The 27,830-nt window shown below is 54.1% G+C and overlaps 1 protein-coding gene across 1 annotated transcript; it reads left to right on the top strand.

The window, feature by feature from the left end:
- AASDHPPT (aminoadipate-semialdehyde dehydrogenase-phosphopantetheinyl transferase) lies at window positions 1-27,224 on the top strand. The gene is made up of 6 exons (XM_039914926.1): window positions 1-298; window positions 5,443-5,668; window positions 20,065-20,186; window positions 20,508-20,669; window positions 25,052-25,129; window positions 26,210-27,224. Exons 1-6 carry the CDS (start codon window positions 5-7, stop codon window positions 26,354-26,356), a joined length of 1,029 nt encoding a protein of 342 aa, XP_039770860.1. The 5' UTR covers window positions 1-4; the 3' UTR covers window positions 26,357-27,224.
- The last annotated feature ends 606 nt before the right edge of the window (window positions 27,225-27,830 follow it).

Raw genomic sequence — 27,830 nt, 5'->3', positions numbered from 1 at the left:
CGTGATGACGCAGGCGCCGGACGTCGCCCCCTCCCCCTGCCGGGCCCGCCCGTGCGTGATGACGCAGGCGCCCGACGTCGCCCCTCCCCCCAGGACCGGCCGCTTCCCAACGGTTTTCCCGACCGCCTCCCGGGAATCGGCGGGAATCGGCGGGATGGAGAGCGTGCGCTGGGCTTTTCCCTGCGGAGCCTGGGGCCCCGGCGCGGCCCAGTGGCTCCTGGCGGCGCGCTGCGTGCAGCCGGAGGAGAAGGAGCGCATCGGACGCTGCGTCTTCGCCCGCGACGCCAAGGCGGCCATGGTAGGCGGGCGGCCGGTCGGGCATTCGGGCGTGCGTGCATTCCTCGAGCTCTTGCAGCGCGCCCAGCGCTGGGAACGGGCACCTTCGTGCCTGTATTCCTGCATGCGTGCGTTCGTCGAGCTCTCGCTGCGTGCACAGCGCTGGGAACGCCCACGTGCATTCATGCATTCACGCACGCATGCATTCATCGAGCCCTTGCTACGTGCAGAGCGCGGGGAACGTGCACATTCATGCATGCATGCATGCATGCATTCATCGAGCTCTCGCTACGTGCACAGCGCTGGGAACGTGCACGTTCATGCATGCATTCACGCATGCATGCATTCATCGAGCCCTTGCTACGTGCAGAGCGCCGGGAGCGTGCACATTCATTCATGCATGCATGCATTCATCGAGCTCTCGCTACGTGCACAGCGCTGGGAACGTGCACGTTCATTCATGCATTCACGCATGCATGCATTCATCGAGCCGTTGCTACGTGCAGAGCGCCGGGAGCGTGCACATTCATTCATGCATGCATTCATTCATCGAGCTCTCGCTACGTGCACAGCGCTGGGAATCTGCACATTCATTCATGCATGCGTTCATCGAGCTCTCGCTAGGTGCAGAGCGCTGGACTGAGCGCTGGGAACGTGCAGATTTGTGGATTCATGCTTGAGCGCCGGGAACGTGCACATTCATTCATTCATTCCTGCATGCATTCATCCATTCATCGAGCTCTCGCTACGCGCAGAGCGCCGGGAACGTGCACATTCATTCACGCATGCATTCATCGAGCTCTCGCTACGTACAGAGCGCCGGGAACGTGCACATTCGTGCATTCATTCATGCATTCATTCATCGAGCTCTCGCTACGTGCAGAGCGCTGGGAATGTGCACACTCGTGCATTCATTCATGCATTCATTCATCGAGCTCTCGCTACGTGCAGAGCGCCGGGAATGTGCACATTCGTTCATTCCGTAGTATCGAGCGCTCGCTGCGTGCAGAGCGCCGGACTGAGCGCTTGGAATGGACAAATTCATTCATTCAGGAATGTGCACATTCATCCATTCAGTAGTATCGAGCACTTGCTACGTGCAGAGCGCCGGACTAAGCGCTGGGGACGGACAAATTCCCCGCCCTCCGACGGGCTCACGGTCTCGTGGGGGGAGACGGACGGACGGGAACGACGGCGATAAACAGGGTCGAGGGGACGAACGGCTCGTCGATTGAAACGAGAGCGGATGGATAGAGTCGAGGCGACGTGCGTCTCGTTAGCGGAGCGATAGAATCGAGGCCGTGTACATCTCCTTAACAAAATAACAGGATCACGGTGACGCCCGTCTCCCTAACAAAATAAATGTTCATTCGGTAGTTTTTGTCGAGCGCCGACTACGTGCGGGGCACCGGGCCGAGCGCTCGGAACGGACAGGTCGGTAACGGAGACGGTCCCGTCGGGGGAGACGGACGGGAACGAGGGCGACGGACGGGATCGAGGGGACGAACGGCTCGGTAGGACGACGGCAGATGAACGGAGTCGAGGCGACGTTCGTCTCCCCGACGGAAGAAATAGGGCGACGAAGATACGTACGGTCGAGCGGACGAGCCCGGTGCCGGGGGGATGGGGGGGGGGGAGGAGAGGGCTCAGCCGAGGAGAGGCGAAGGTGGGGGGTGGAGAGGGAGCGGGGGGAAGGGGGGAGCTCAGTCCGGGAAGGCCTCTCGGAGGAGGGGAGCTCCGGGTGGGGTCTCGAAGAGGGGAAGGGAATCCGGCGGAGGGGAGGAGGGAGGGCGAGGACGCGGCCCGGGGGTCGACGGCGGCGGGACGGGCGGGGAGAGAGGACGCCGGAGGGGGCGAGGGGACGACGGGCGGCCTCGAAGCCTCGGGTCCCGCCCGCTCCCCTCCCGCCTTTCCCGCCCCGCCGGGCCCTCCCTCTCCACGTCCTCGGCGCCCGGGACACGGAGCACCGGCGTCCCCCGCCCCGAGCCGGCTCCCGGGCCGGGGGATGGCACAGACTCCTCTCCCCCGCCACTGATCACGACAACTGTGCCGTTGAGCGCGCCGTCCCGAGCGCCTGGGACGCCGAGCACGATCCTTCCCCGCCCAGAGCCGGCTCACAGCCGAGAAGATGGTACAGACGACCCCTCCTGCCACCCATCGTGACGCCTGTGCCAGGGAGCGCTTACCACGGGCCGGGGGATGGCCTGCACCCCTCCTGCTGCCGCCGCTACCGATTAGGACGACGGGTCGGCCGGCGTCCCTTCGCCCGGTCGTATTTATTGAGCGCTCGCTGTGTGCGGGGCACCGTGCTGAGCGCTTGGAACGTACAGTTCGGCGGCGGAGACCGCCCCTGCCCCACACGGGCGCCTGCTACGTGCCGAGGGGTGTCGTGAGCGCCCGGGCGAGGACGCCGCCACCGTGAGCGGCACGGTCCCCCGCCCCCCCCCCCCCCGAGCTTACAGTCTAGAGGATTTTACCCGCTACTCCTGAGTATAGTAACGATTAGGGGATTGAGCGCCCACCGTGCGCCGGACACCGTACCGAGCGCCGCGGTGGGGACCCGCGGATCGGATTGGACGCGGTCCCCGTCCCCCGTGGGGCTCGCGGTCTCGATTCCGGTTTTCCGGATGCGGTGACCGAGGCCCGGGGGATGACGGTGACGATAACGTTGGTATCCGTTGAGCGCTCGCTACGTGCCGAGCACCGTTCTAAGCGGTGGGGATCCACTGAGCCTCACGTGGGACGGCCCGACGACCCCGTATCCCCCCCGGCGCTTAGAACGGCGCTCCGCACGTAGCAGGCGCTTAACGGATACCGACGTTATTAAGTGGGCAGGCCCCGCCTCCGCCCCTTGTCCGCTGTGTGACTGTGGGCGGGTCACTTCCCTTCTCTGGGCCTCGGTTCCCTCGTCTGGAAAATGGGGATGGAGACTGGGAGCCTCCCGTGGGACGACCTCGTTCCCCTGCGCTTCGAACGGCGCTCTGCACGTAGGAAGCGCTTAACGGGTACCCGCGTCGTCATCGCTCTCTCGAGTGCTCAGGACGGTGCCCCGGTGCTCAGTAAACACGACCGATCGGACGGCGACCCGGCGGCACAGCCGGGATTAGAACCCAGGTCCCGTAACTCCTGGGCCCGGGCCCCTCCCTCGGGACCTTCCGAGATGCGTCCGTAAGAAGGAAGGACCGTCGCGACGTCGCGGGGTGCTTGGAAACCGTTAGTCATTTAATAGAGCGGCCTTCCGCCTTCCACCCTGCCACCGGTATAAAGCGTTCGGGGGATTTTTCCAAATAAATTACATTTCAGCGTTCAAAAAGAGGAGTTTAGCGCGGGGGTACTGGAGCCTCACGCGGGACGACCTGATTCCCTTGTGTCTGCCCCGGCGCTTAGTGCTCCGCGCATAGTAAGCGCTCAACAGATACCAACATTATCATTATTAAAAGGGGGCGATGAACCGTGAGCCTCACGCGGGACGACCCGATTCCCTTGTGTCTGCCCCGGCGCTTAGTGCTCCGCGCATAGTAAGCGCTCAACAGATACCAACATTATCATTATTAAAAGGGGGCGATGAACTGTGAGCCTCACGCGGGACGACCTGATTCCCTTGTGTCTGCCCCGGCGCTTAGTGCTCCGCGCATAGTAAGCGCTCAACAGATACCAACATTATTATTATTATTATTAAAAGGGGGGATGAACCGTGAGCCTCACGTGGGACGACCCGATCACCCCGTATCTCCCCCGGCGCTCAGAACGGTGCTCGGCACCTAGTGAGCGCTTAACAGATACCAACATTGTTATTATTAAAAGGGATTAACCGTGAGCCTCACGTGGGACGACCTGATTCCCTTGTGTCTGCCCCGGCGCTTAGTGCTCCGCACATAGTGAGCGCTCAACAGATACCAACATTATTATTATTAAAAGAGGGGATGAACTGTGAGCCTCACGTGGGACGACCCGATCACCCCGTATCTCCCCCGGCGCTCAGAACGGTGCTCGGCACCTAGTGAGCGCTTAACAGGTACCAACATTATTATTATTATTATTAAAAGGGGGGATTAACTGAGCCTCACGTGGGACGACCCGATGACCCCGTATCTCCCCCGGCGCTCAGAACGGTGCTCGGCACCTAGTGAGCGCTTAACAGATACCAACATTGTTATTATTAAAAGGGATTAACCGTGAGCCTCACGTGGGACGACCTGATTCCCTTGTGTCTGCCCCGGCGCTTAGTGCTCCGCACATAGTGAGCGCTCAACAGATACCAACATTATTATTATTAAAAGAGGGGATGAACTGTGAGCCTCACGTGGGACGACCCGATCACCCCGTATCTCCCCCGGCGCTTAGAACGGTGCTCGGCACCTAGTGAGCGCTTAACAGGTACCAACATTATTATTATTATTAAAAGGGGGGATTAACTGAGCCTCACGTGGGACGACCCGATGACCCCGTATCTCCCCCGGCGCTTAGAACGGTGCTCGACACAGTGAGCGCTCAACAGATACCAACATTATTATTATTAATAAAAGGGGGGGATTAACTGAACCTCACGTGGGACGACCCGATGACCCCGTATCTACCCTAGCGCTTAGAACAGTGCACATAGTAAGCGCTTAAATACCAACATTTTTATTATTAAAGGGAGGGATTAACTGAGCCTCACGTGGGACGACCCGATGACCCCGTATCTCCCCCGGCGCTCAGAACGGTGCTCGGCACCTAGTGAGCGCTTAACAGATACCAACATTGTTATTATTATTGAAAGGGGGGATGAACCGTGAGCCTCACGTGGGACGACCCGATGACCCCGTATCTCCCCCGGCGCTCAGAACGGTGCTCGGCACAGTGAGCGCTTAACAGATCCCAACATTATTATTATTATTAATGAAAGGGGGGGGATTAACTGAACCTCACGTGGGACGACCCGATGACCCCGTATCTCCCCCGGCGCTCAGAACGGTGCTCGGCACCTAGTGAGCGCTTAACAGATCCCAACATTATTATTATTAAAAGGGGGGGGATGAACCGTGAGTCTCACGTGGGGCCACCTGATTCCCTTGTGTCTACCCCGGCGCTCTGCGCATAGTAAGCGCTTAACGAATACCAACGTTATCATTGTTATAATGGGTAGGGATCACGGGATACCTGTCGTTTCTCTTCACTTCCCAGGCCGGCCGTCTGCTGATGAGGAAGTTGATCGCGGAGAAACTGAATATCCCGTGGAACGACATACTCCTGCAGAGGACGTCGAAGGGGAAGCCGGTCCTCGCGAACGATGTCGTCGGCACTCATCCCAATTTCAACTTCAACATCTCCCACCAAGGGGACTACGCGGTCCTGGCTGCCGAACCTCAGCGACAGGTCGGCATCGATATCATGAAGACCAATTTGCCAGGTAACGTCGTCCTTTCGCGGGACGGTTTCCGCTCGGCCCGGCGGAGATGCGGCGCGCGCGCGCCCACGTTCCCCGCCCGCGACGGGCTTCGCGTCCGGAGGGGCGCTTCCGCTCCTTTTCGGAAACGCCCCGAAAGGGCTCGGGGATAGTCTTGATATTTGAGGGGTCTTGGAGTTGAGGTTCTGTTACCTTTCGGTCAGAAGACGTCGGCGACGTCTCGGGTCGACGTGAAGACAGCGATCGGGCGGAAATTTAAACGCGAGGGGGGACGGGCGCTCTGCCCTCGGGGTGGAACGAAACCGATCTTTCCGATGGGCGCGATTTTACCGAGCGCCGACCGTGTGCAGGGAACGGGACCGAGAAGCAGCGTGGCTCGGTGGAAAGAGCACGGGCTGAGGAGTCGAAAGTCACGCGTTCCAATGCCGCCCCCGCCACCTGTCGGCCGTGTGACTTTGGGGAGTCGCTTGACTTCTCGGCGCCTCAGTCCCCTCCTCTGTAAAATGGGGATGAAGACTGGGAGCCCCAAGCGGGACGCCCTGATGACCCCGTATCTCCCCCAGCGCTTAGAACGGCGCTCGGCACGTAGTAAGCGCTCTACAGATGCCGACGTTAGTAGCATTTCAGTCAAAGGGCAAAGGCCCATCCCTGCGAGGTCCGGAATCGATGCGAAGATATCCATCGAGCAGAAATGAAATACGAGGGGTACGAGCGCTCTACTCTCGGGGCGGAACAGAACCGATCTTACCGGTCGCTGGGATTCACTGAGCCCGTCCCGCGTGCCGCGAGTGGCGCCGCGTACTCGGGACGCTTTCTCGGCCGTCGCTCTCCGGCCTTCCGGTGAGTCGGTCGATGGCTGAGCGGTCGCTGGGTGCGGGGCGCCGTTGGAAACACTTGGGAGAGTATACCGTCGCAGAGTTGGTAGACACGTTCCCTGCCCGCAGCGAGCGTTCAGCCCACCCGTTCAGTACAGTTTCGCGTCCCTTGAGCTTCCGCTGCGCTCTGTCTCGTCTACCCTGTCTTCGGTCCCTTACTCGCCCGACGGGCGACCCCGTTGGTATCCGACAACCCCGTCTTCAGAGCCCTACCCGCGTCGTATCTCCTCCGGGAGGCCTTCCTTGACTAGCCTCCCTTCATTCATTCGGTAGTATTTACCGAGCGCTCACTACGCGCGGGGCACTGGACTAAGCGCTTGGAACGGACGGCGCGCCAACGGATAGAGACGGCCCCCGCCCTCCGACGGGCTCACGGTCTGATCGGGGGAGACGGACGGACGCGAACGATGCCGATAAATAGAATCGAGACCGTCCCCCGCCCCTCCAGCCCCAAAATGCTTAGGCGTAGATCCTTATGCTCCGTGGCTTCGCCGAGCTGTGATTTGTCTCCCCCGCTAGATGGTAAACTCGTCGCGGGCGGGGGGGGCGGGGGGGGGGTCTCCCGACTGTATTGCGTGGTGCTTTCCCGAGCCCTCGGAACGGTCCCTGATCCCAGCGAGCGCTCGATAAATGCGATAAAAAATAAATCGAAGGGAGGGGCCGAGGGAATCTGCACCCCGCGGCGACCTTCTCTTGATGAAAATCCTTCGGATTTATGGTCTCGCCGGTTGCGCGGCTGTCCCCCGACAGCAGAGGGTCATACAGGGTGACCTCTTCCTCCCTTCTGGCTTCTCGACCCCTCCTCCCTCCGAATCCTGGCCGCCTTCCCGCGGGCAACCACCCCGGGTTGTTTGAGAGGCGGAGGTGGAAGTCCGGCGAGGCGCCACCTCGCCCTCACGGCCCGGAACGAGCGGCACGCTCCCGAAAGCTGTCCCCCCCCCCGCCAAGAACACGGTACGAGGGAAGAGAAGCCGCGAGAGCCCGTGCCCGGGAGTCCGAAGGACCTGGATTCTAATCCCGGCTCTGCCCCTCGTCTGCCGTGTGACCCCGGCGAGTCACTTCACTTCTCCACCCGAGTTACGTCGTCTGCGAAATGAAAATTAAGACCGCGAGCCCCGCGCGGGGCGGACGGTGGGTCCGGCCCGATTAACTTGTATCTACCCAGCCCTGCCGCTCGTCGGCCGTGTGACCGTGGGCGAGTCACTTCGCTTCTCTGGGCCTCAGTTCCCTCATCGGTAAAATGGGGATGAAGACTGGGAGCCTCACGTGGGCCAACCCGATCGTCTGTATACCCCAGCGCTTGGAACAGTGCTCTGCACGTAGTAAGCGCTTCACGGGTACCAACATTATCATTGTTACCCCGGCACTGCCCTCTCAGCATCCCACCCGTCTCGACTACGGGAGGGAGGGTCGAGCGGAGGCCTGTCCGTTCCGTTCCCAGCTTGGGCGGTGGCCGGTGAGCGGGAGGCCGTCCGCGACGAGCCGAGAGTCCCCCGCGCCGGGCGGCGGGTCGGGGGCAGAGACACGTTTCCGGCACGGAAGGAGGCGATGGAAAACGGCTTCCGAATTTCTACCGGGAACACGCAGCGGATCCACTACCGGAACGACTGCAGGTGGAAGTGGGACGGTCTGGGAGAGACGCGTCCGCGGCGTCGCCGGGGGGCGGACACGCCGTAAGACGGCGACGGTAGCGAGAACCCCGGCCCTTAGTACAGCGCCCGGCACTCGGTAAGCACTTAACAGACACCGTACGAGAAGGTAAAAGCCGAGGACGGTTGCTACTAGATCCGTCGATTCCATCGCTTTGTCACCACTCATCAGTCCTAAAAAAAAAAATAAACTTTGCAGTACTGGCTGAAGAAGGAGGGAAGGAGAAAAAAGACAGGTAGCTAATAAATCGGGATGTAGATGGATGACTCGCTGTAAATCGGATCTGTACCCTTTAAGCACTTGATAGTCACCTTATTCCTACAGTTACGTACATATCCTTATGTCCTCCCATTTCCCCATCAGTGATTTATTTTAGCGTCCCTCCCTTCCGCCTCTAGACCGTAAGACTGCCGGGGACGTTTTCTGTCGTACTCTCCCGGGTGCTCCGTAGAGGCCCTGCGCACCGTAAATGCTCAATAGGTACGATCCATTCAATCAGTAGTAGTTATCGAGCGCCGACTACGTGCGGGGCACCGGGCCCGAGCGCTCGGAACGGACAGGTCGGTAACGGAGACGGTCCCCGCCCTCCGCCGGGCCCACGGTCCCGTCGGGGGAGACGGACGGGAACGAGGGCGACGGACGGGATCGAGGCGACGTACGTCTCCCCGACGGAAGAAATAGGGCGACGAAGATACGTACGGTCGAGCGGACGAGCCCGGTGCCGGGGGGATGGGGGGAGGGGAGGAGAGGGCTTAGCCGAGGAGAGGCGAAGGGGGGGTGGAGAGGGAGCGGGGGGAAGGGGGGAGCTCAGTCCGGGAAGGCCTCTCGGAGGAGGGGAGCTCCGGGTGGGGTCTCGAAGAGGGGAAGGGAATCCGGCGGAGGGGAGGAGGGAGGGCGAGGACGCGGCCCGGCGGGACGGGCGAGGCCGAGGGGCGGGGAGAGAGGACGCCGGAGGGGGCGGAGGGGGCGAGGGGACGACGGGCGGCCTTGAAGCCTAGAGCGAGGCTTGATTGACCGACTCCCACTGGAGCGTGAGCTCCCCGTAAGCAGAGAGCAGGGATCGTCTCTCGATTCTACCGTAGCGTTCTCTCCCAAGTGCCTCGTTGGATGCTTGGCCCGTAGTTGGATCCTTGGCTCCTAGTAAGCGCTCAGTAAATACCGCCGGCGGAGGGATCCGTTTTTACGGCCTCAGTTCCCTCGTCTGTCAAATGGGGACGAAGACCGTGAGCCTCGCGCGGGACGGCCCGATGGCCCTTGGGACAGCGCTCTGCGCGTAGTAAGCGCCTAACAGATACCAACGTTACGATGTCCTCATCTGGTCACTGCTGGCGAAGGGCTACGATGCTGTGGAGAGGTCGAAGGTTTCACTGTGGCAATATTTCCAGCACAGTCTCCGGAGGAAGCAGACGGAGAACCAGGTTGGGTTATAAACGACTCCGTCGCCCGGCGGACGAAATCCAGATCAAATCCTGCGCCGAAACTATTTTCCAAAGCATTTCGGATTTCGCCAAGAGCGAGCCGGGTCAGCGGCTCCCTTTGAGCTTGACCGATTTGAATAATAGATCTATTACGCCGAATCTACCGTGGCGGGCCGTCATTCCCGCGTAACATTCCCATCCCATCAATGGCGCCTTCAACAGGTAGTCGATTTACAGACCCGGTCGACCGTTGCACAACATGATGTTTAGGTCGAAGGACCCTGCGGTTTCTTGGGACACACGTTTGAGACTTGCGGGAGGCAGCGTGGCTCAGTGGGAAGAGCCCGGGCTTGGGAGTCCGAGGTCATGAGTTCGAATCCCCGCTCTGCCCCTCGTCAGCCCTGTGACTGTGGGCGAGTCACTTCGCTTCTCCGGGCCTCGGTTCCCTCATCTGGAAGATGGGGATGAACTGTGAGCCTCACGGGGGGCGACCCGATGAGCCCGCGTCTCCCCCGGCGCTTAGGACGGTGCTCTGCGCGTAGTAAGCGCTTAACAGATACCAACATTATCGTTATCGTCGTTATTATCAGACTGGAATCTCTACTGGAAAACGCTCTCCTCGTTCTCCCGAATCGTACCGTCCCAAACACTCAGTACAGTGCCCTGCACACAGCGGGCGCTCAATAAATGCAACGGATCGATCGCCAGACGAGAACCTAGAGCCCCGAGGGTTGTCCGGAGTTCGAGGGTTGGAAGCAGAGGAAGAACCGGCCTAAGAGGCCGAGGAGGAGGGGCCGCATTCGGAGTTAACACGGGGAATGCGTTCCCCACCGACTGCCCACGAAATAGAATTGCACGTTTTGATCGGGCGTTCTAGACGAGCCTGGCGTCGTCATTTCCGGGTCTGATTTAAACGGGAGAAACGAAAGAAGCCCTACCTCTGTGCCGGCTACGTCATTTTAAACCCGCAAACTGGAAAACCGCGTGGAAAGTCGATTGTTATTTATATTAATGTCCGTCCCCCCCCTCCGGACCCGTCGGCCCGTTCAGGGCGGGGAACGTGCCTGCCGAGTCTGTCGCACTGTACTCTCTGCGTATGGTGAGCGCTCGAACGCGATCGACGCGTCGGCCTGTGCTGTTTTCAACAAATAACGGGATCTCGGGGGGGGGGGGGGGGCGGTTCTGTTTGGGATTTTAACAGGGGATCTTTTAAAATCCGGGGGCAGTGGAATACGACGTGGGCCTAACGAAACCGCACCACTATCGCGTCTCTTTTCCGCGTCGTAACTGCCGGTCTCCTCCCCGCGCTCGCCTCGGATACGAAGTGCACTGTCTGCGATTCCCACGGTGTGGAGCCGTGATCCTGTTCTTCCATCGGTCGTCGAGCTTCGTCTCGCCTCTCCCAGCCCGTGCGTGTGGCCCGCCGCGATCCGTTGATCGAAATTGAAAACCGCTCCCTAAAGAGGATGAGAAGTGGTGGGGACGCCCTTACCGCGTCCCCTAGCTCCGTGGCCCTCTCCGATTGGCTCCGTGATTGCTTCCCGCTGATTAACGCTCGATCGTCTTTGACGTCGAGCTGCCGGTTTTTTGGGTAGTCGGTGCGCGTATTCTTTAATTTTCCCCGATCGTTCCCTAACTGAATTCGGCGGTAAAACGGCCGGGCCTCCGCAGGTGATGATTCTTGATTCCGTTTAGTCGCCATCGTTTCTACGAGATGTTCTTCCCCTCGACTCTATTCATCGCCGTCGTTCCCGTCCGTCCGTCCGCCCCGGTCGGCGGGGACCGTCTCTATCTGTTGCCGACTTGTTCGTTCCAAGCGCTCGGTACAGTGCTCTGCACGTAGTAAGCGCTCAGTAAATACTGTTGGATGAATGAACGAGGAAATCACCACTCGCAGATACCAGCTACCTAAAATGGCAGTCGATCTGTCTCAGTCTCGCTCCGTCGAATAACCGCAGGCCACGGTGCTCCTCACCCCCTCGGTGTGTGCCGTCAACGGTTCCTCTCGCCGAGGTGCCCGTTTGACGGTAATGTTGGCATTTGTTAAGCGCTTACTACGCGCCAAGCGCCGTTCTGAGCGCCGGGGTCGACACGGGGGAATCAGGTTGTCCCACGTGGGGCTCACGGTCCTCATCCCCATTTGACGGATGAGGTCACTGAGGCCCCGAGAAGCGAGGCGACCGGCCCGAGGTCACACAGCTGCCAGGCGGCGGAGCCGGGATCAGAACCCACGACCTCCGACTCCCAAGCCCGGGCCCTTTCCACTGAGTCACGCTGTGATCGTAAGATGTTTAAGTGTGGATAGGTTCGTACCGTCTTTTGTGAGTTTGTACGGGGTGGAAAGGCAGGAACACCCGGATAACAGTAACGATGATGGCATGTTTTAAGTGCTTACTACGTGCCAGGCACCGTACTAAGCGCTGGAGCGGACGCGAGCAAATCGGGTTGGCCACGGTCCCCGTCCCGTGGAGCCCACAGTCTCGATCCCCGTTTTACAGATGAGGCACGGAGAAGTGACTCGCCCGAGGCCACGCAGGAGACGGGTGGCGGGGCCTGGATTAGAACCCAGGACCTTCTGACTCCCAGGCCCCAGCCGGCGGCGGTGGGGCGCCGAGCCCAAACTCCAGTAGCCCAGAAGTATCTCGGACCCGCGCTTTCTCGATTCCCCGGAGTCCGGTCCCGCACACGAGCCAGGGAGAGAGCGCGGGCTCACGTGCCGATGTTACGGATCAATCCGTCCGTGACAGATACCGTCCAGTGCCGCTGTGTGCCCAGCCCTGTACTAAAGCCCTTGGGAAATATATTGGAAAATCACTGGATTTTGTAGGGTAAAAATGGAAAATGGCATGAGTGAGTCTCACGGTACGAGGAAGACCCGGTCCCGTGGCTCCAGCAAAGCACTTTTGGCTGTTTTCTTGCTTTTTCTTTCATTCTTCCGCTGCATCCTGGCACTCGGGGCCCAGCTCGGATCGCCCTATAAAGAGCCCGGAAAGGATAATAATAAAAAATAATGTCGGTATTCGTTAAGCGCTTACTGTGTGCCGAACACTGTTCTGAGCGCTGGGGGAGACACAGGGGAATCAGGTTGTCCCACGTGGGGCTCACGGTCCTCATCCCCATTTGACAGATGAGGGAACTGAGGCACCGAGAAGTGAAGGGACTTGCCTAAAGTCGCCCAGCTGACAAGTGGCCGAGCCGCGATTTGAACCCGTGACCTCTGACTCCAAAGCCCGTGCTCTTTCCACTGAGCCACGCTGCTTCTCAGTACGCCGAGAAGACGGTCACAGAAGACGGTGGGAAGAGAAAAAGAGGCCGTGGATGCGTGCGGGCAGCGACGCTGCTTCGGCTTCCGAAAGATGCCACACGATTACTAGCGGGCGGCTCCGCCTACCTCCCCGGTAGCGCGTTCTCCTTCGTTCCAGGCGCCGTCCTAAGCGCCGGGGCGGATACGTCCCGGTCGAGTCGGGCGCGGTCCCCGCCCCGCGTGGGGCTCACCGTCTTAACCCCCATTTTACAGATGAGGGAGCGGAGGTGAAGAGAAGTGAAGTGTCCCGCCCTGCAGACGAGAGGTGGAGCCGGGATTAGAACCCAGATCCTCCGGCTCCCAGGCCCACGCTCCATCCACCAGGACGTGCTGCACCTAGTGCCTGGCACATAGTGAGCGCCTAATAAAGACTGTTTTCTTTTTGGGGGAAAAAAAAAAAAGACCGCAAGCTTCCCGACAACAGACAGACCGGCCTTTAGGAGTCAGCAGATAGTTAATTTCATCCCCAAGGTACCGTGTTCCTGTCGAATCTTCGGCTGCGGCTTACGAAAGAGCGAGAGAAGATGAAGTGAATGACCTGAGCGGATCGGGCCGTCTTCGGGTTTGGGATTTATGAAAACGGAGGACTCCGCTCACGTTTGCTCTTGGAGTGCAGGTGGAAACTTCTATGAAGGGATGGAAGAAAGGTTCCTTCGTGTGATCCTGAGGGGAGAGGGCTCAGAGATAACGTGCGTCTGTGGAAAGCACGGCCTAGCGGAGACGTCACCGGCCCGGGAGTCTTGGGTTCTGGTCCCGGCTCCGCCACCTGTCCGCCGTGTGACCCTGGGCAAGTGGCTTCACTTCTCTGTGCCTCAGTTACCTCGTCTGTAAAACGGAGATTAAGAGCGGGAGCCCCATGTGGGACGGGGACTGTGTCCAACCCGCTTCACCTGGATGATCTACCCCAGCGCTTAGAACGGTGCCTGGCGCGTAGTAAGCGCTTGACAAATACTACAATTATTATTAAAGGAGAAATAACCGGATTGCATCCTCAACACAGATAAGACGCCTTAAGGCACGGTGGCCTCCTGAACAGACCATTATCGGTGGTATGTATTGAGCACCTAACTGCGTGCAGAACACTGTACTAAAGCACAGATCCCAAACCCCATATTGTCTTTCAGCAGCTGTGACTCGTAGGAAATCAGCTTGAAGAGTCAGGTGATCTTACTTTCTTTCCCTTTCCCTTTCCCTTCTCCGGAGACGGTTGGCTCCGTTTTCTGTACTTTGTTTTTAAAGCGCTGCGGATTTCACAGTCAGATGACACTGTCCTCTTCTGTTAAAAGTTACCTTAGAATTGTATGTAGCAAAGGTGTATAATTCAGGACTCGGAATCATCCTTTTCTCCGACATCACCCTGGATTTTAAATAGAAAGTTTTGCAGGCTTTCTGTGGGGGCTCTTTTGGACTTGAAATTGCAGACGGGGTTTGAGATTTCCAGCCTCGCACGTATCTGTACGTTAACTTCACCGGCAGTGATGATACCGTGAAATTCAAAGGTCAGCCCTCCACGTGAGTGTTTCAGATTCGAACTCCGTGGGTCACGTTAACGTGAAGCGAAGCGTGTCACACAGTCGAAATTTTTAATTTTAAAACTCCACGACGCGGTATATAAAAGCTTGCTTTCTGCTCTCTGTTCTGTATCGCTATGAAAATGTTTTAAGTCCCTCATTTGGCAAGAAGCTCGTGCCTCTAATTTTTACGAGAAGCATTCTGTATATTCTGTCTCTCCGGAGAACCTCCTATTCAGCGACTTCCATTCATCAAAATGGCATTAAATTCGTCTAGCAAACCGAGGAGACGTGCTGTTTCACTCCGGCGAGGTGTTACAAGAGTTCGATCAACTGAAACTCCGAGAAGGACCAATTTGGGGGAAGGGTGAGAAAGGGAAATAAAGAATTGGCCCGCTTTTCATCCGGGGCTATAAATGAGCGTCCACCGTCATCTCTTAAGAGAAGCAGCGTGGCTCGGTGGAAAGAGGAGTCCGAGGTCATGGGTTCGAGTCCCGGATCTGCCACTCGTCAGCTGTGCGACCGTGGGCAAGTCACTTCACTTCTCTGGGCCTCAGTTCCCTCGTCCGGAAAACGGGGATTAACCGTGAGCCTCACGTGGGACGACCCGACTCCCCTGTATCTCCCCCAGCGCTGAGAACGGTGCTGTGCCCATAGTAAGCGCTTAACAAATACCAACATCGTTATTATTATTATTATTATTTTCAACTCTGTTGGTTGAGTGCTTCCTGTGTGCAGAACACTGTACTAAGCGCTGGGACTATATAGATAGCATCTCCACTGCTCTTCCCAGAACTGTCGATAGGGTTGATAGCTGATTGATTTGGAAGAATTTTCCCCATCGGAGATAGATTCCAGTGCCAGCATTGCTCTCTCATGTAGTGATGATGGTTATTCCTACTGTTGTTGTTATATCTGAGTGCTTACCATGTGCTAAACACCGCACTGTGGTGGGTAGAAGACTGTCAGATCGGGACAGTCTGCGGGGGGCTGAAAGGGTGAAGGGCTCGTTTAATCACCGTGGTATAGATGAGGAAACTGAGGCACGGAGAGGTTAAGTGGCTTATTCGAAGTAGCAGAGCAGGCAAGCGGTGGAGCCGGATTGGAACTGACGCCCTCCGACCCCCCAATCCTGTCCGCTTTCCACTAGCCCACACCACTTCTCATCTCTTGTACTGCACTCTCCCAAGCACTGAGGTCAGCGCCCTGCGCATAGTAGGCGCTCCACAGATAGCACCCATCGGTTCCCGGAAGGCCGCAGAGAATACGTGGAAAAGAACGGGAATACCATCCAGTTGGCCGGATCCCACCGGCGATGGAGAACGGATCAAACCGAGAAGCAGCGTGGCGTAGCGGAACGGACACGGGCTTGGGAGTCGGAGGTCGTTCATTCAGTGGTATTGAGCGCTTACTATGTGCAGAGCACTGTACTGAGCGCTCGGAGTGGACAGATCGGTCGTGGGGTCTACTCCTGGCTCCGCCGCTCGGCAGCTGGCCGACTTCGGGCCGATCACTTCACTAGGCCGCAGTTCCCTCGTCGCCGAAATGGGACAACCTGATCACCTTGTATCTACAGAGAAGCAGCGTGGCTCGGTGGAAAGAGCCTGAGCTTTGGAGTCAGAGGTCGTGGGTTCGACTCCCGGCTCTGCCCGCTTGTCAGCCGTGGGACTGTGGGCGAGTCACTTCACTTCCCTGGGCCTCGGTGACCTCATCTGGGAAACGGGGATGAAGACCGTGAGCCCCACGTGGGACAACCCGATGACCGTCTCTCCCCCAGCGCTCGGAACGGTGCCGCGCACATAGTAAGCGCTTAACAAATACTGACATCATCATCGTTATCATTATTACCCCGGCGCTTAGAATAGTGCTTGACACACAGCAAGTGCCTAACGAATACCATCAACGTCATTATTATTGTTAATAAACAGGACATCCCCACTCCAAGGACACCAGCCACACCATGGGGAAGCAGTCTCAGAATCTTAATGACCTCTGACGGGAGGGCAGATTTCATAAGCAGTTGCCAGAGGGTCAGGTGTTCTGATAGTGTGAAATGTTGGTTCCGAGGACTAGAAAACTTCCACAGAGGTTCTGATTGGATTTTGACATTGACCGTTTCATCCACACAGATGAAACTTTTATAGCAGCAGGACTCTCCGTTGAAAAAGGGAGAAGATTCATCCGCTCAGTCATATTTATTGAGCGCTTACTGTGTGCAAAACACTCTACTAAACACTCGGGAGAGTACAGTGTCGCGGCCGACACATTCCTGCCCACAGCGAGCTCGCTTGTTTCTGACATAGTTGATACAAGAAATAAAGTTTCCTTCCTCATCGGTTTCACAATGAACGCACGTTCTCTCCTGCGCGAAACGTATAAAATCGAAGGAATTCCTTTCTGTCTGCAGCACTTCCGCCCCGTGAATTATGTTTCTACTAGAATGTGCTTATTCAAGCAGCCTAAATGCGAGCGTAATACTATAAAAGTACTCAGCGCATGATGTCTGCCACTGAAAGCACGGCAAAAATCTTGAAAAACTCAAGTCGTCCAAAGCGAAGAACGTCCAGTGGATAAAGCCGCGTGGATTTTGCCAATGGACCCCGGTTTTGCCGAAATCACATGGCCGGGGATTAGAGAAGCCTGTTTGGGAGAGTTTGTCCAGAAAAGAAATCACGGTGCGTAGGGTGTTTTTGAGTTATGTAGTTTCAGTCCTAGGATCCTAGTACCCTTTTTTTGTTGTTTATAAAAACGCTGTGTTTGGGCATTCTGCAGATTTACCTTCTGCTTATGTAAAACTTTATAAGTGGTCAGCATCCTCTCTGTCAAGCAGTCAGTCACTCACTGGTATTTATTGGGTGCCTACCGTGTACAGATCACGTGTACTGAGCCCTTGGGAGAGTACAGCTGCAACGGATTGAATTTAATACTTCGCCGTCGTACCTGGGAGTAGGCAGAGTATATGACAAGACAAATAGGTTCTTGGCCTGGGGGAGAGAGAACAGGCCTGAGAGTCAGCGGACCCGGGTTCAGATCCTGGCTCCGGCACCCGTCTTGACCGTCGGCAAGACGCTTCATTTCTCTGGGCGTCGGGTACCTCATCTGGAAAAATGGGATTAATTCCTCCTCCCTCCTATGTGAGACGGGGACTGTGTCCCACCTGGTTGTCTTGAATTTACCTCAGTGGTTAGAAGAGTGCTTGACACGTAGTAAGTGCTTAGCAAATACTATTTAATGTAGACACATTCCCTGCCCACAATGAGTTTACTGTCTACAATCTCCATATGCCCGGTTGTCACCGCTAAACCTTTTTCTCCTCCGATTTCTCTAAGCTTCCTTCCTTTTGTCCTATTTTCTATTATAGTCAGATGTTGTCGCTCATCTCTGGACCCTCTCCTCCGTTCGAATTCTTTTTAAAACGTGGACACTATCACTGTCCAGCCTTAAGGGCTCAACTAACGGAACTAAATGAGCGTTAATATCTCCTCTTGGCGCAGCGCAACATTGTTAACTTTTAAAAGGACTGGTTTTGTACTGGATTGCTGATGCCGTTTTCCCACTCCCGTTTCCAGTGGTCTTTTCAACCACGTAACGTGTAGGCGGTCTTTTTTCTCGTCTTTTATTTGTGTAACTTAATTTTCAGCCCTGAGTGCATACACCCCTGTCCTTATTAAGTTTCCTCCTTATTTGATTGGGCCGTTTGTCTAATTGATTAAGGTCCTCTGAATTACCTTCCACTCTCACATGGTTTTGGCACCCCCGCTGAGTTAGTCTGTCACGTGCGCTTGAGTGGATTTATTCTGGATTCCTCGATCTGGGTCGCCGATAAAGAAATTAAAAAAAGGACGCCGGTTACCAGATTGACCTGCGGGCCGTTCATCCCCATGCCCCTTCGGGGTGGCACTAAGCTATTATTAATCACCATCCGTTAGAGAAGCAGCGTGGCTCAGTGGAAAGAGCCCGGGCTTTGGAGCCTGAGGTCATCATGGGTTCGAACCCCGGCTCTGCCACTTGTCAGCTGTGTGACTTTGGGCAAGTCACTTAACTTCTCGGTGCCCCGGTTCCCTCATCTGTAAAATGGGGATTAAGACTGTGAGCCCCATGTGGGACAACCTGATTCCCCTGAATCTCCCCCAGCGCTTAGCACAGCGCTCGGCACATAGTAAGCGCTTAACAGATAGCGACATTTATTAACATTATCATCCATCCGGCTCGATCCACAAGCTAGTAGTTGTACATCTACTCGGCGGACCGAATCTTTGTAATTAGTCGATGGAGACGATCAGGGTAGAACAAAGAGCCTCCCCCAGTCCAAATACCATTGACACCCTCTTGACTAAAATAGCCTGTCGCCCTTTCATAGAAGAAAATTAAATCGATCAATCATAATTTGCCCTTCACTCATCCAGAAGGATGGTTATTCAATACCTGGAACTCTCCGGGGAATTGCAAATGGCTTGTTTGATGATCCTGTTATCTTTGGTATCTAAATGAGATCGGTGGCTGTAAGAGGAAGGGGGTGACACGTGTCCTGCTTTCAAAATGGGGAGCACCTTGACCCTTTTCTCATTTTCCGGGAAATCATCTGTCGGCCGAGTCCTCGAAAATAGCAGCTCCTGAATCTGCGGAGCCATCCTCCATTTCTCTAAGTACCTGAAGAAGGCATGTCCTCAGATCCGCTGATTTGAGGACACCCCCGTGTCTCGTTTAAATATTTTACAGTTATGCCAGTTTAATCTCAACACAGATGACTGGACCTCCGGTTAACTATTCCAGGCTGAACACTCTGTAGAACAACAGTGGTGAGAGGAGAAAAAAAAAATAGTTTGCCTGCTTCACCAATATACGTCAACGTTCCACCTCCACCTGTTGGAAAGGAATATTTTCCTTGGTGGTCCTCTGCGTCTTCTCTAATTTAAAGACCGGTATCATTTTATTTCTTCTCAACAAGTAGGGCTTTGAGCACCTGCATTCTCTTCCTTAGTTCTAGACCGTGAGCCCGTGGGGGGCAGGTTTTGTCTCTGTTGGTTGCTGAATTGTACCTCCCAAGCGCTCAGTACAGTGCTCTGCACACAGGAAGCACTCAATAAATACGATCGAATGAATGAAATGAACAATGATCTCGATTTTTTGCAATTATTGTATTTCATTTTTTCCTCGGTTCAACTGATTTCTAACTTTTTTGGCATTCTGTTGTCTCGGTGGTCTAAAGAGCAGTTCTTGTTGTGGCTAATTTGAGATCTCACTATCCTCTCTCTGTGAGCCCCACCTGGGACAGGGGCTGTGTCCAACCTGATTTGTTTTTATCCACCCCAGCGCTTAGTACAGTGCTCGACGCTTAGTAAGCGCTTAACAAATACCGCAATTATCATTAGTGACATAGCGTAATCCAGTGTGTGGAGTTTAATGCGACTTCGGCTTTCTTAAATCCTTTGCTTCCTAGACTGTCGTCTCATCGGGTTTTCCCAGTGGGTGCCTGGACTTGTGCAACTCATTTTCCTAATGATTTTTATAATGAACTGATAATTTAGAGACGGCATTTTAATCGCATTACTTATAAAATTGATTACAAGACAGCATATAAGCAAGTAACCTCGAATATCACGAACAAAATTTTTAACTCGAAAATACTCTTCAATTACAGGTAGGGGTTCGATTTCAGAATTCTTTCGGATCATGAACAGACAGTTTACGGTGAAAGAATGGATGTCAATCAAGGCCTTTGACGACGAATGGAATCAACTGGATATGTTTTACAGGCACTGGGTAATACCTTTTCTTCTGTTCTGAATACATGAGGCCCCAAATGGGCCACATTTTCATCTTCTAGAAGCTCTAAAGTCGACTTAGATCCCGTTGGTATAAAAAGCAGCGTGGCCCAGTGGACAGAGCAGGGCCCTGGGGAATCAGGAGGACCTGGGTTCTCATCCCAGCTCTGCCACTTGTCTCCCGTGTGACCTTGGGCAAGTCACTTCACTTCTCTGGGCCTCGGTTCCCTCATCTGTAAAACGGGGATTAAGACCGGACACGGACCGCGTCCGACCGGAGTAGCTTAACCGCACCGCGATTCTCGTTGTGATTTTTTAGGCACTGAAAGAAAGCTTCATAAAGGCCATCGGAATTGGAATAGGCTTTAAGCTGCAGCGGATTGAATTTAACGTGTCGCCGTTGCACCTCGAAGTAGGCAAAGTCTATAGCGACACAACTATGTGCTTGGATGGAGAAGAAGAGGAAGGATGGACTTTTGAGGTAAGAAATGAATTCGCAGTCCTCCTGACTGTTCTTAACATACGTGCCTGGCAAATGTGCTTGAGCTCCCCTACCCCCGGTAATAATTATGGTGTTTGTTAAGTGCTCACTATTACACCAAGCCCCGTTCTGAGCTCTGGGATAGATACAAGAAAATCATGTCGGACACCGTCCCGGTCCCGCACGGGGCTCACGGTCTGAGGAGGACGGACTCCGATGCAATCCCCGTTGCGCGGATGGAGAAACCGAGGTATAAAGCCGTTACGACTCGCCCAGGATCACGCAGTAGACAAGGGGTAGGGCAGGGATTAGAACCCAGGTCCTCTGACTCGCATGCCCTTTCTCTTCCTAGTAGACCCCGTTGCTTCTGGTGATTGTATTTCTCAGTGAAGTAGTTGTCGAAGGCAGAGGTGATCGCCCTGGATTAGCCCAACCAACTGTTCTGGCCTAAATTGGCCCCGAAAGATTGGCCGGTTGACTGTAGAACCCTTCAGAAAATGATTAATCGGTCAATTAGACAAAATGCTTATTGAGCACTTGCTGTGTGCAGAGCAGAGTACAGTCAATCAGACATAGTTATGAGTGCTTGTTGTGGGCAGAGCACACCACTAGCGCTTGGGAGGGTGCAATATAACAGAGTTGGTAGACGTGCTCCCGGCCCACGGGGACCTTGCAGTTTAGAAGGGGAGACAGACATTAATACGAACAAAATACATTACGGACATCCACCCTTTCCTCTCCATCCACCCTGCTACAGTCACTCCTCCTATCCTGCCTGGATCATCAGCCTCCTTGCTGACCTCCCAGCCTCCTTTCTCTCCCCACTCCGGTCCCTATTTCACTCTGCTGCCCGGATGAGTGTTCTACCAGAACCTTCAGGCCGTGTCACCCCGCTCCTCAGGAAACTCCAGTGGTGGCCCATCCACCTCCGCATCAAACGAAAACCCCTCACCGTTGGTAATAAGCGCTCCATCACCTGGCCCCTTCCTACCTCACCTTGCTCCTCTCCTTGTGCCAGCCAGCCGGCACACTCCGCTCCTCTGGGGCTGGCCTGGAATGCCCTCCCTCCTTAAATCCGACTTTCAGAGCCTTACTGAAGACACAGCTCCTCCAAGAAGCCTTCCTCTCCACATCTCCCACTCCCTTCTGCGATGTCCTGACTCGCTCCCTTTGCTCTTCCCCCATCCCAGCCCCAAAGCAAATAAATGGATTTATTTGTCGTGATGTCTGTCTCCCTGCCTCTAGACTGTAAGCTCACCGTGGGAAGGGAACGTGTCCGTTTATCGTTATACTGTACTCTTCCCCCGAATTTAGTACAGTGCTCTGCACACGGTAAGCGCTCGATAAACGTGACTGCGTGAATGGATACGTACGTAAGGTCTGTGGGTAGACGTGTCTGTCTCTCCAGCCTCTCGCTATAGATAGGTGCATCACTTTTTTCCTCCGAATTGAATCAGTGGTATTTCTTGAGCCCTTACTGCGTTCAGAGCACTGAGCTACGCGCTTGGGACAGTAGAATGTTAATAGAGTTGCTATTTCTCTGTCTGTCTCCCCGTTACATCATAAGATTCTTGAAGGCAAGGATCACGTCTCTTTTTTGCTCCTAAGCTCGTAGCGCCGCTTGCTCCGCTCATAACTAGGCCGTTCTTAGATGACGGATTTATCGCTGTGCAGAAATGTGATGTAGATGAGCAGAGTTAGATAGCACTAGCAGAATTTATCAAGGGCCACTTTCTGCAAATCACCATACCAAGGGCTGGGAAAGAAGTACCCCCCCCCCCCCCCCCCCCCCCCCCCGAGCCAACTCAGTCAATCCATCCTAGTTACTGAGCGCTTACTGTGTGCGGAGATAAAGATACGTTCCCTGGCCCCGAGGAGGCTCGGACTTTTAAGACTGAGATGGGGAGGGGGGTTGGTGACATAAGGAAAGCTAAAACTAAAATATAAAAAGACAAGGATGCCGAGATCAAGACGCAGAGGTCACGAACGGCAGCCGTGGCGGTGGTCTTCCGGGTAATTCTAAAAATCGAGACGGCCTCACGCTGCTGCCGTTCGGGACTTACCTGGGCCGAAGCCGGGGCCTACGGGAGGAGTCGCTGCGGCCTGGGTTTGGGCAGCTCCTCTCCCGTGTGGGCGCGGGGGCCCCAAAGGTCGAGTCTGTAGGGAGCGGCGGAGGCCTCCCGCTGCCGAGAATTCGGCCTGTCTTTTCTAGCTGGGGCTGGGGCTTAGCTTACCCCCTTCGAGAGACCGCCCCGAGAGAGCTGCGGAGAACCACAAGGTGGTCACGATGCCATTTTCAATATTTCCCCAAGAGAACTCTTCAATAATAAATGCTCTACCGCTATTTGCAATTTTTATGGGGACTTGGGAATGTTGGTGCCCTGTCAAAGCTTGTAAAGCACACCAGAAGAATTTTTTAATGGCAAGACTGGCTAAAGTCCTTCCATCTTCCTAAATTGCGTCTGCCCAGCAGTAGTTATTAGACCTTAGGAGGACATTAAAGATAAATGAATGGAGAGCAGAGTTATTTTGCTTCCGAATGAATACTGTTTTCAAACACAAGAGACAGATAAGATCCCCAGGTTCACTGAATCTTCCTGAAAAAAACGATCACATCTTCGCATTTTACATTTGGCAGAGAAGGCTGTGCATACTAAGAAAGAAGATGCTTTTGATATTATCTACCACTATTCCCATCTGTTTTTTTTTATGGCGTCAGGAAAAAGTGTTATATTTGGCCATAATTATACTTAGGGTGTGTTTCACATTTGTAGAGGATTTATTTTCAGCTGTGCTGATTCGTTCCATAGGGAGAAGGCTTCTGTTGAATATTCTGTGACCATCATCTTTTAGTGTCCTTTCTCTGTAGGTGTGCCACTAAATTTCCCACTTTGCGCATAAGAATTGTTGACGGTGAACTTATATAGTATCTCAAAAAAGGATCTTTTGTGTTTTTAACTTACAGCAGTACACGCATTTTGGATTTTTTAAAAAAATTACTAGTGGAAAAGTCATATTTGTTTACATTCCAGGGCTGGAAAATTACTCTTACCGGGTGTCCATCATGGAGAACAGTATTAAACTCTACAGCTCCAACAGTTGCCTCTTTCCTACCGAGTGCGAATCGGTCAATCAGTCGTATCTATTGAGTGTTTTCTGTGTGCAGGGCAGTGCACTGAACGCTTGGGAGCTCGTCGTGGGCTGGGAACGTGTCCGCCGACTCTGTTGCTTTGTACTCCCTCAAGCGCTTAGTACGGTGCTCTGCACATTCTCCTGCTCGATAAATACAGTTGGTTGATGGGGAGGGTACAGTATAACATTCATTCTTACTCTCTGTAAAGCACTGTTCTAAGCACTTGGGAGGGCACAGTATAGCAATAAACAGACATAGCCCCCGTCCACAATGAGCTTACGGTCTAGACGGGGAGACGGACATTAATATAAGAACTAAATTAGAGAGATGTGGGGCTGGGAGCGGGGATGAATAAAGGGAGCAAGTCAGGGAGAAGCAGAAGGGAGTGGGAGAAGAGGAAAGGAGGGCTTAGTCGGGGAAGGCCACTTGGAGGAGATGGGCCTTCGATAAAGCTTTGAGAGGGGGGGAGGGCAGTTGTCCAGTTCGAGAGGCGGCGTGGCGGAGCGCATAGAGCACGGACCTGGGAGGCCGAAGGTCACGCCTTCTAATCCCCGCTCTGCCACTTGCCTGCTGCGTGACCTTGAGCAAAGCACTCCGCCGCTCTGTGTGTCAGTTGCCTCATCTGCAGAATGGAGATTGTGAGCCCCACATGGGACAGGGGCCGCGTCCAACTCGAGTTGCTTCTATCCACCCCGGAGCCTAAGAACGGTGCCTGGCACATAGTAAATATTTAACAGATACCATCAGGATTAGTAGGTAGAACTGCCAGGGTTTAGCAGTGGGCTGAACGTGAGAGCTGAAAGTCCGTGCGGCGGCGAGGGGGATTCCGAGGGGGCGGGATGAAAAGTGAGAATCGGAATAGCTTAGGAAGCCCCGGAGTGTCGTCTTGCCTGAGATATATTCCTCCTGGAATTGAACAAATGTGCCTCATTAAAAGACTTTTGAGTAAAAAATTCGTTTCGTTCGTAACTATTCTTCCTGTAATTCAGGATTTAATGGCTCTTGCCTCTTGCTATCCCAAAATCTAGTACTGTTGCAACGATCCCTTTGAATTACTGATTTCATTTTCTGGTGCGGTGGAAATACTTAACCGCGAAGTTACAATCCTGCATTTCAGGATGATTAGCTAAGGGTGGGATGTTAAAGCAGTATGTGCAATTCTAGAGACCCAGGAAAATGCATTTGTTTTGTGTGTGTGTGTGTGTGTGTGTGTGGTTTTTTTGTTTGTTTTGTCTTTCTGTGAGCGTAGGAAACACGACTGGATAAGTACCATCATGTTGCGGTGGCTCTTGGGAAACCAGAGGGATCCAGGGACCATCCTCCTCCTGTAAGACATTCAGATCAATTTGCTTTCCGTTTAAGCCAACGAGTGGCAGTCTGTTTTCTTCCCGCGGGAATAGGCATTTGGTAGAGGGGTGACTACATGCGGTGTCTGTGGCGTGACAGTGCCTGGAGGCTACCAGTAGATCTCATCCTTCGTAAAACCTGGGCTTATGGCCAGTTTGGGGGAAGATATCTTTACTAGAAGGTCTAGTAAGTAAATCAGGAGGTCAGGTGTAAGGGAACCTACTCAGACCTCCTTTTTCCCCTCTCAACTGATTGTAAATTCGTCCTCTAGACTCTTAAGTTCATTTTGGGCCGGGAACCTGGCTCCCATCTCTTGTATTGCATTCTCCCAAGTGTTTGGAACAGTGCTCTGCGCCGAGTAAGCGCTCAGGAAAAGCCACTGAGGAGGATAATGGTGTCCTTGAGCGCTCACTGTGTGCAAACCACCAAAGTAAATGCCCGGAAGAGTACGTAAGTTCATGGACGTGATCCCCGCCTTTAACAGGCTTACACGAGTAGCTTGACCAATACCGTCATCGTCGTCATTATTATTAATACACCCGAGCATTCATTCAGTTCACTCCATCCTATTTACTGAGCGCTTACCCCGAGCAAAGCACTTGCCGTAAGCGCTTGAGAGAGTACAGCGTAATAATAAAAAACACATTCCCTGCCCACAACGAGTTTACAGTCTAGAGGGAGAGGCAGAAGTGATATAAATATGTAAATAAATGAATTGCAGGGAAGGGGAGTCAGACACTACGATAAATTACGATTGTAATTGTGCGGGTGGTTGGTAGGCTACCTGGCTGAAGGATAAAGGTGCTGAGTTAAATGCGGGATCTGTATTTGGTCCCTAGGAAAGTATGCGTTCACCCCTCTTTAGTGATATTTGAAATAATGGAAATAAATCATTTAAGACGCAAGCCTCCAAAAGGGGTAGTTCAACCGCATGTGATACCTTTCCACGCGTATCTGTCGCTAAAAATCTACCAGCATTATTCCCAAAAGGTTCTTTTTCATCGGTAAAGCGGAGCTGAATTCCACAAGCAGTAACTCATCTCCCGTTTTTCTTTTCAAGGCTCTTTCTCAGGATCTTAGTGAGCCAGCTCAGTCCCAGTTCACTTTCCTGACGTTCAATGATTTGGTAGCTCCGTCGATTCCTCTGACCCTTGAAGACCCTGCCTATTGGGAAGACTTTTGCTCCAAACAGGAGGTGCCAGCTTGAAACTGCCCGAGTTCACGGTCGTGCCATCTTCCCGAGAATGCCGGAGGATGTATTGGAGAAAATTTTAGAAACTGGCCTCCGAAGAAGTCAAGAGTCATAAGATAGTCCCCAGCACCTTTTTTGCCCCCACCCCTTCCAGCTCAAACACACGTTCGTATCTGACATCTTGCCCTGTGCGTTAGCGATTCCGAGTGATTTAAGCAGCAGTGGCCCAGAACTTCTGGAATTTCACAGTGTTGGGAAGCTTTGGTTGTGACTAGATTAGACTAGGCTAGCCCGCGTGACTACACCTCAGAGCCCCGTCAGGGACATTTTACCCCTGGTCTTGTCGGGCTCTGAGTTCTGCTTTTTACGTGATTTTTGTATTCATTATTATCCTATCACCTTTCCTATTGTGTCTGTGTCACCCCTGCCCCTCCCCACCCCCGCCAACCTTTTGCGTAGATAGCGAGCCCCCGGAGAGCCAGGGACTGGGTCTAGTTTTACCGGTGTGTTTTTTTCCAGTGGTTAGCTCGATGTTCCACCCCCAGTAGGTACTTAATAATCAATCAGTGGTGTTTATTGAGGACTCACAGTGGGCAGGGCACTGTACTAACACTTGGGCGAGTACGATACAGCAACAGAGTTAGTAGGCGTGTCCCCTGCCCACAGCCAGCATCAAAAATGTGCTAGGAAATCACAGCAGATGTGTTAATCATGTATTTGAATTCTGTCGGTGATAAAGAATCATTTCTAAAAACGGACCAGAATGACTTTTTGGGAATTGTCATCGATAAAGAAAAGAATTGGCCCTTTTTTTTTGAAAATATCACTTGAGAAACACATGAGTGAGTGTGACTACAACAATAAAGCGTACACTATCACCTCCTGTTGGCTTTCTGAACATTCTTGACTTGGGATGGCGGAGCTGGGTGATCGCGGAGACGTTGTAGGAGAGACTGTCCGGGGCTCGTCGTTGGACCTTTCCCATAAGTCAGATTCGCCTGCCCATCAATCAGCTAATCAATCAGTGGTACTTACTGAGCGCTTACTCTGTGCACAGCTCTGTGCTAAGCGCTTGGGAGACTACAATACAGAGATATCCTTCCTCCTCCCTCCCACCAGTTCCCAAGGAGTGAAGCAGGAGGCTGCTGCTTCCCTTCCAATCCGTCAGTCAATCGATGTTATTTATTAAGCGCTTACTAAGCCCTCGGGGAAATAGAGCGGAGTTGGTAAACACAATACCTGCATCACGAGGGGCTTACAGTCTACAGCGAGAGACGGACGTCCGTCATCTTGAAAAAAATATGTAGCTCCCCTCTGTTTTCAAAGATAATGTTTCTGATAATAACTATGCTATTTGTTAAGCACCTGCAGGCGCCGTACTAAGCACTGGGGTGGATACAAGCAGTCCGGGATGGGCACGGTCCCTGTCCCACGTTGAGGGTCACGGTCTCAATCCCCATTTTACGGATGAGGTAACCGAGGCACAGAG

This window comes from Ornithorhynchus anatinus, chromosome 20, assembly GCF_004115215.2.
Source record: "Ornithorhynchus anatinus isolate Pmale09 chromosome 20, mOrnAna1.pri.v4, whole genome shotgun sequence".
Lineage (NCBI taxonomy): Eukaryota > Metazoa > Chordata > Mammalia > Monotremata > Ornithorhynchidae > Ornithorhynchus > Ornithorhynchus anatinus.
The sequence above is the reverse complement of the archived record's forward strand: the minus strand, read 5'-3'. Positions and strand labels throughout refer to the sequence as shown.

Excerpts from the sequence above, each read along its gene's own strand:
- AASDHPPT (XM_039914926.1), top strand. The coding sequence starts at position 5 with ATGACGCAGGCGCCGGACGTCGCCCCCTCCCCCTGCCGGGCCCGCCCG. Across the intron at positions 299-5,442 it reads GCGACGCCAAGGCGGCCATG|GCCGGCCGTCTGCTGATGAG; the intron begins GTAGGCGGGCGG and ends TTCACTTCCCAG. Across the intron at positions 5,669-20,064 it reads CATGAAGACCAATTTGCCAG|GTAGGGGTTCGATTTCAGAA; the intron begins GTAACGTCGTCC and ends CTTCAATTACAG.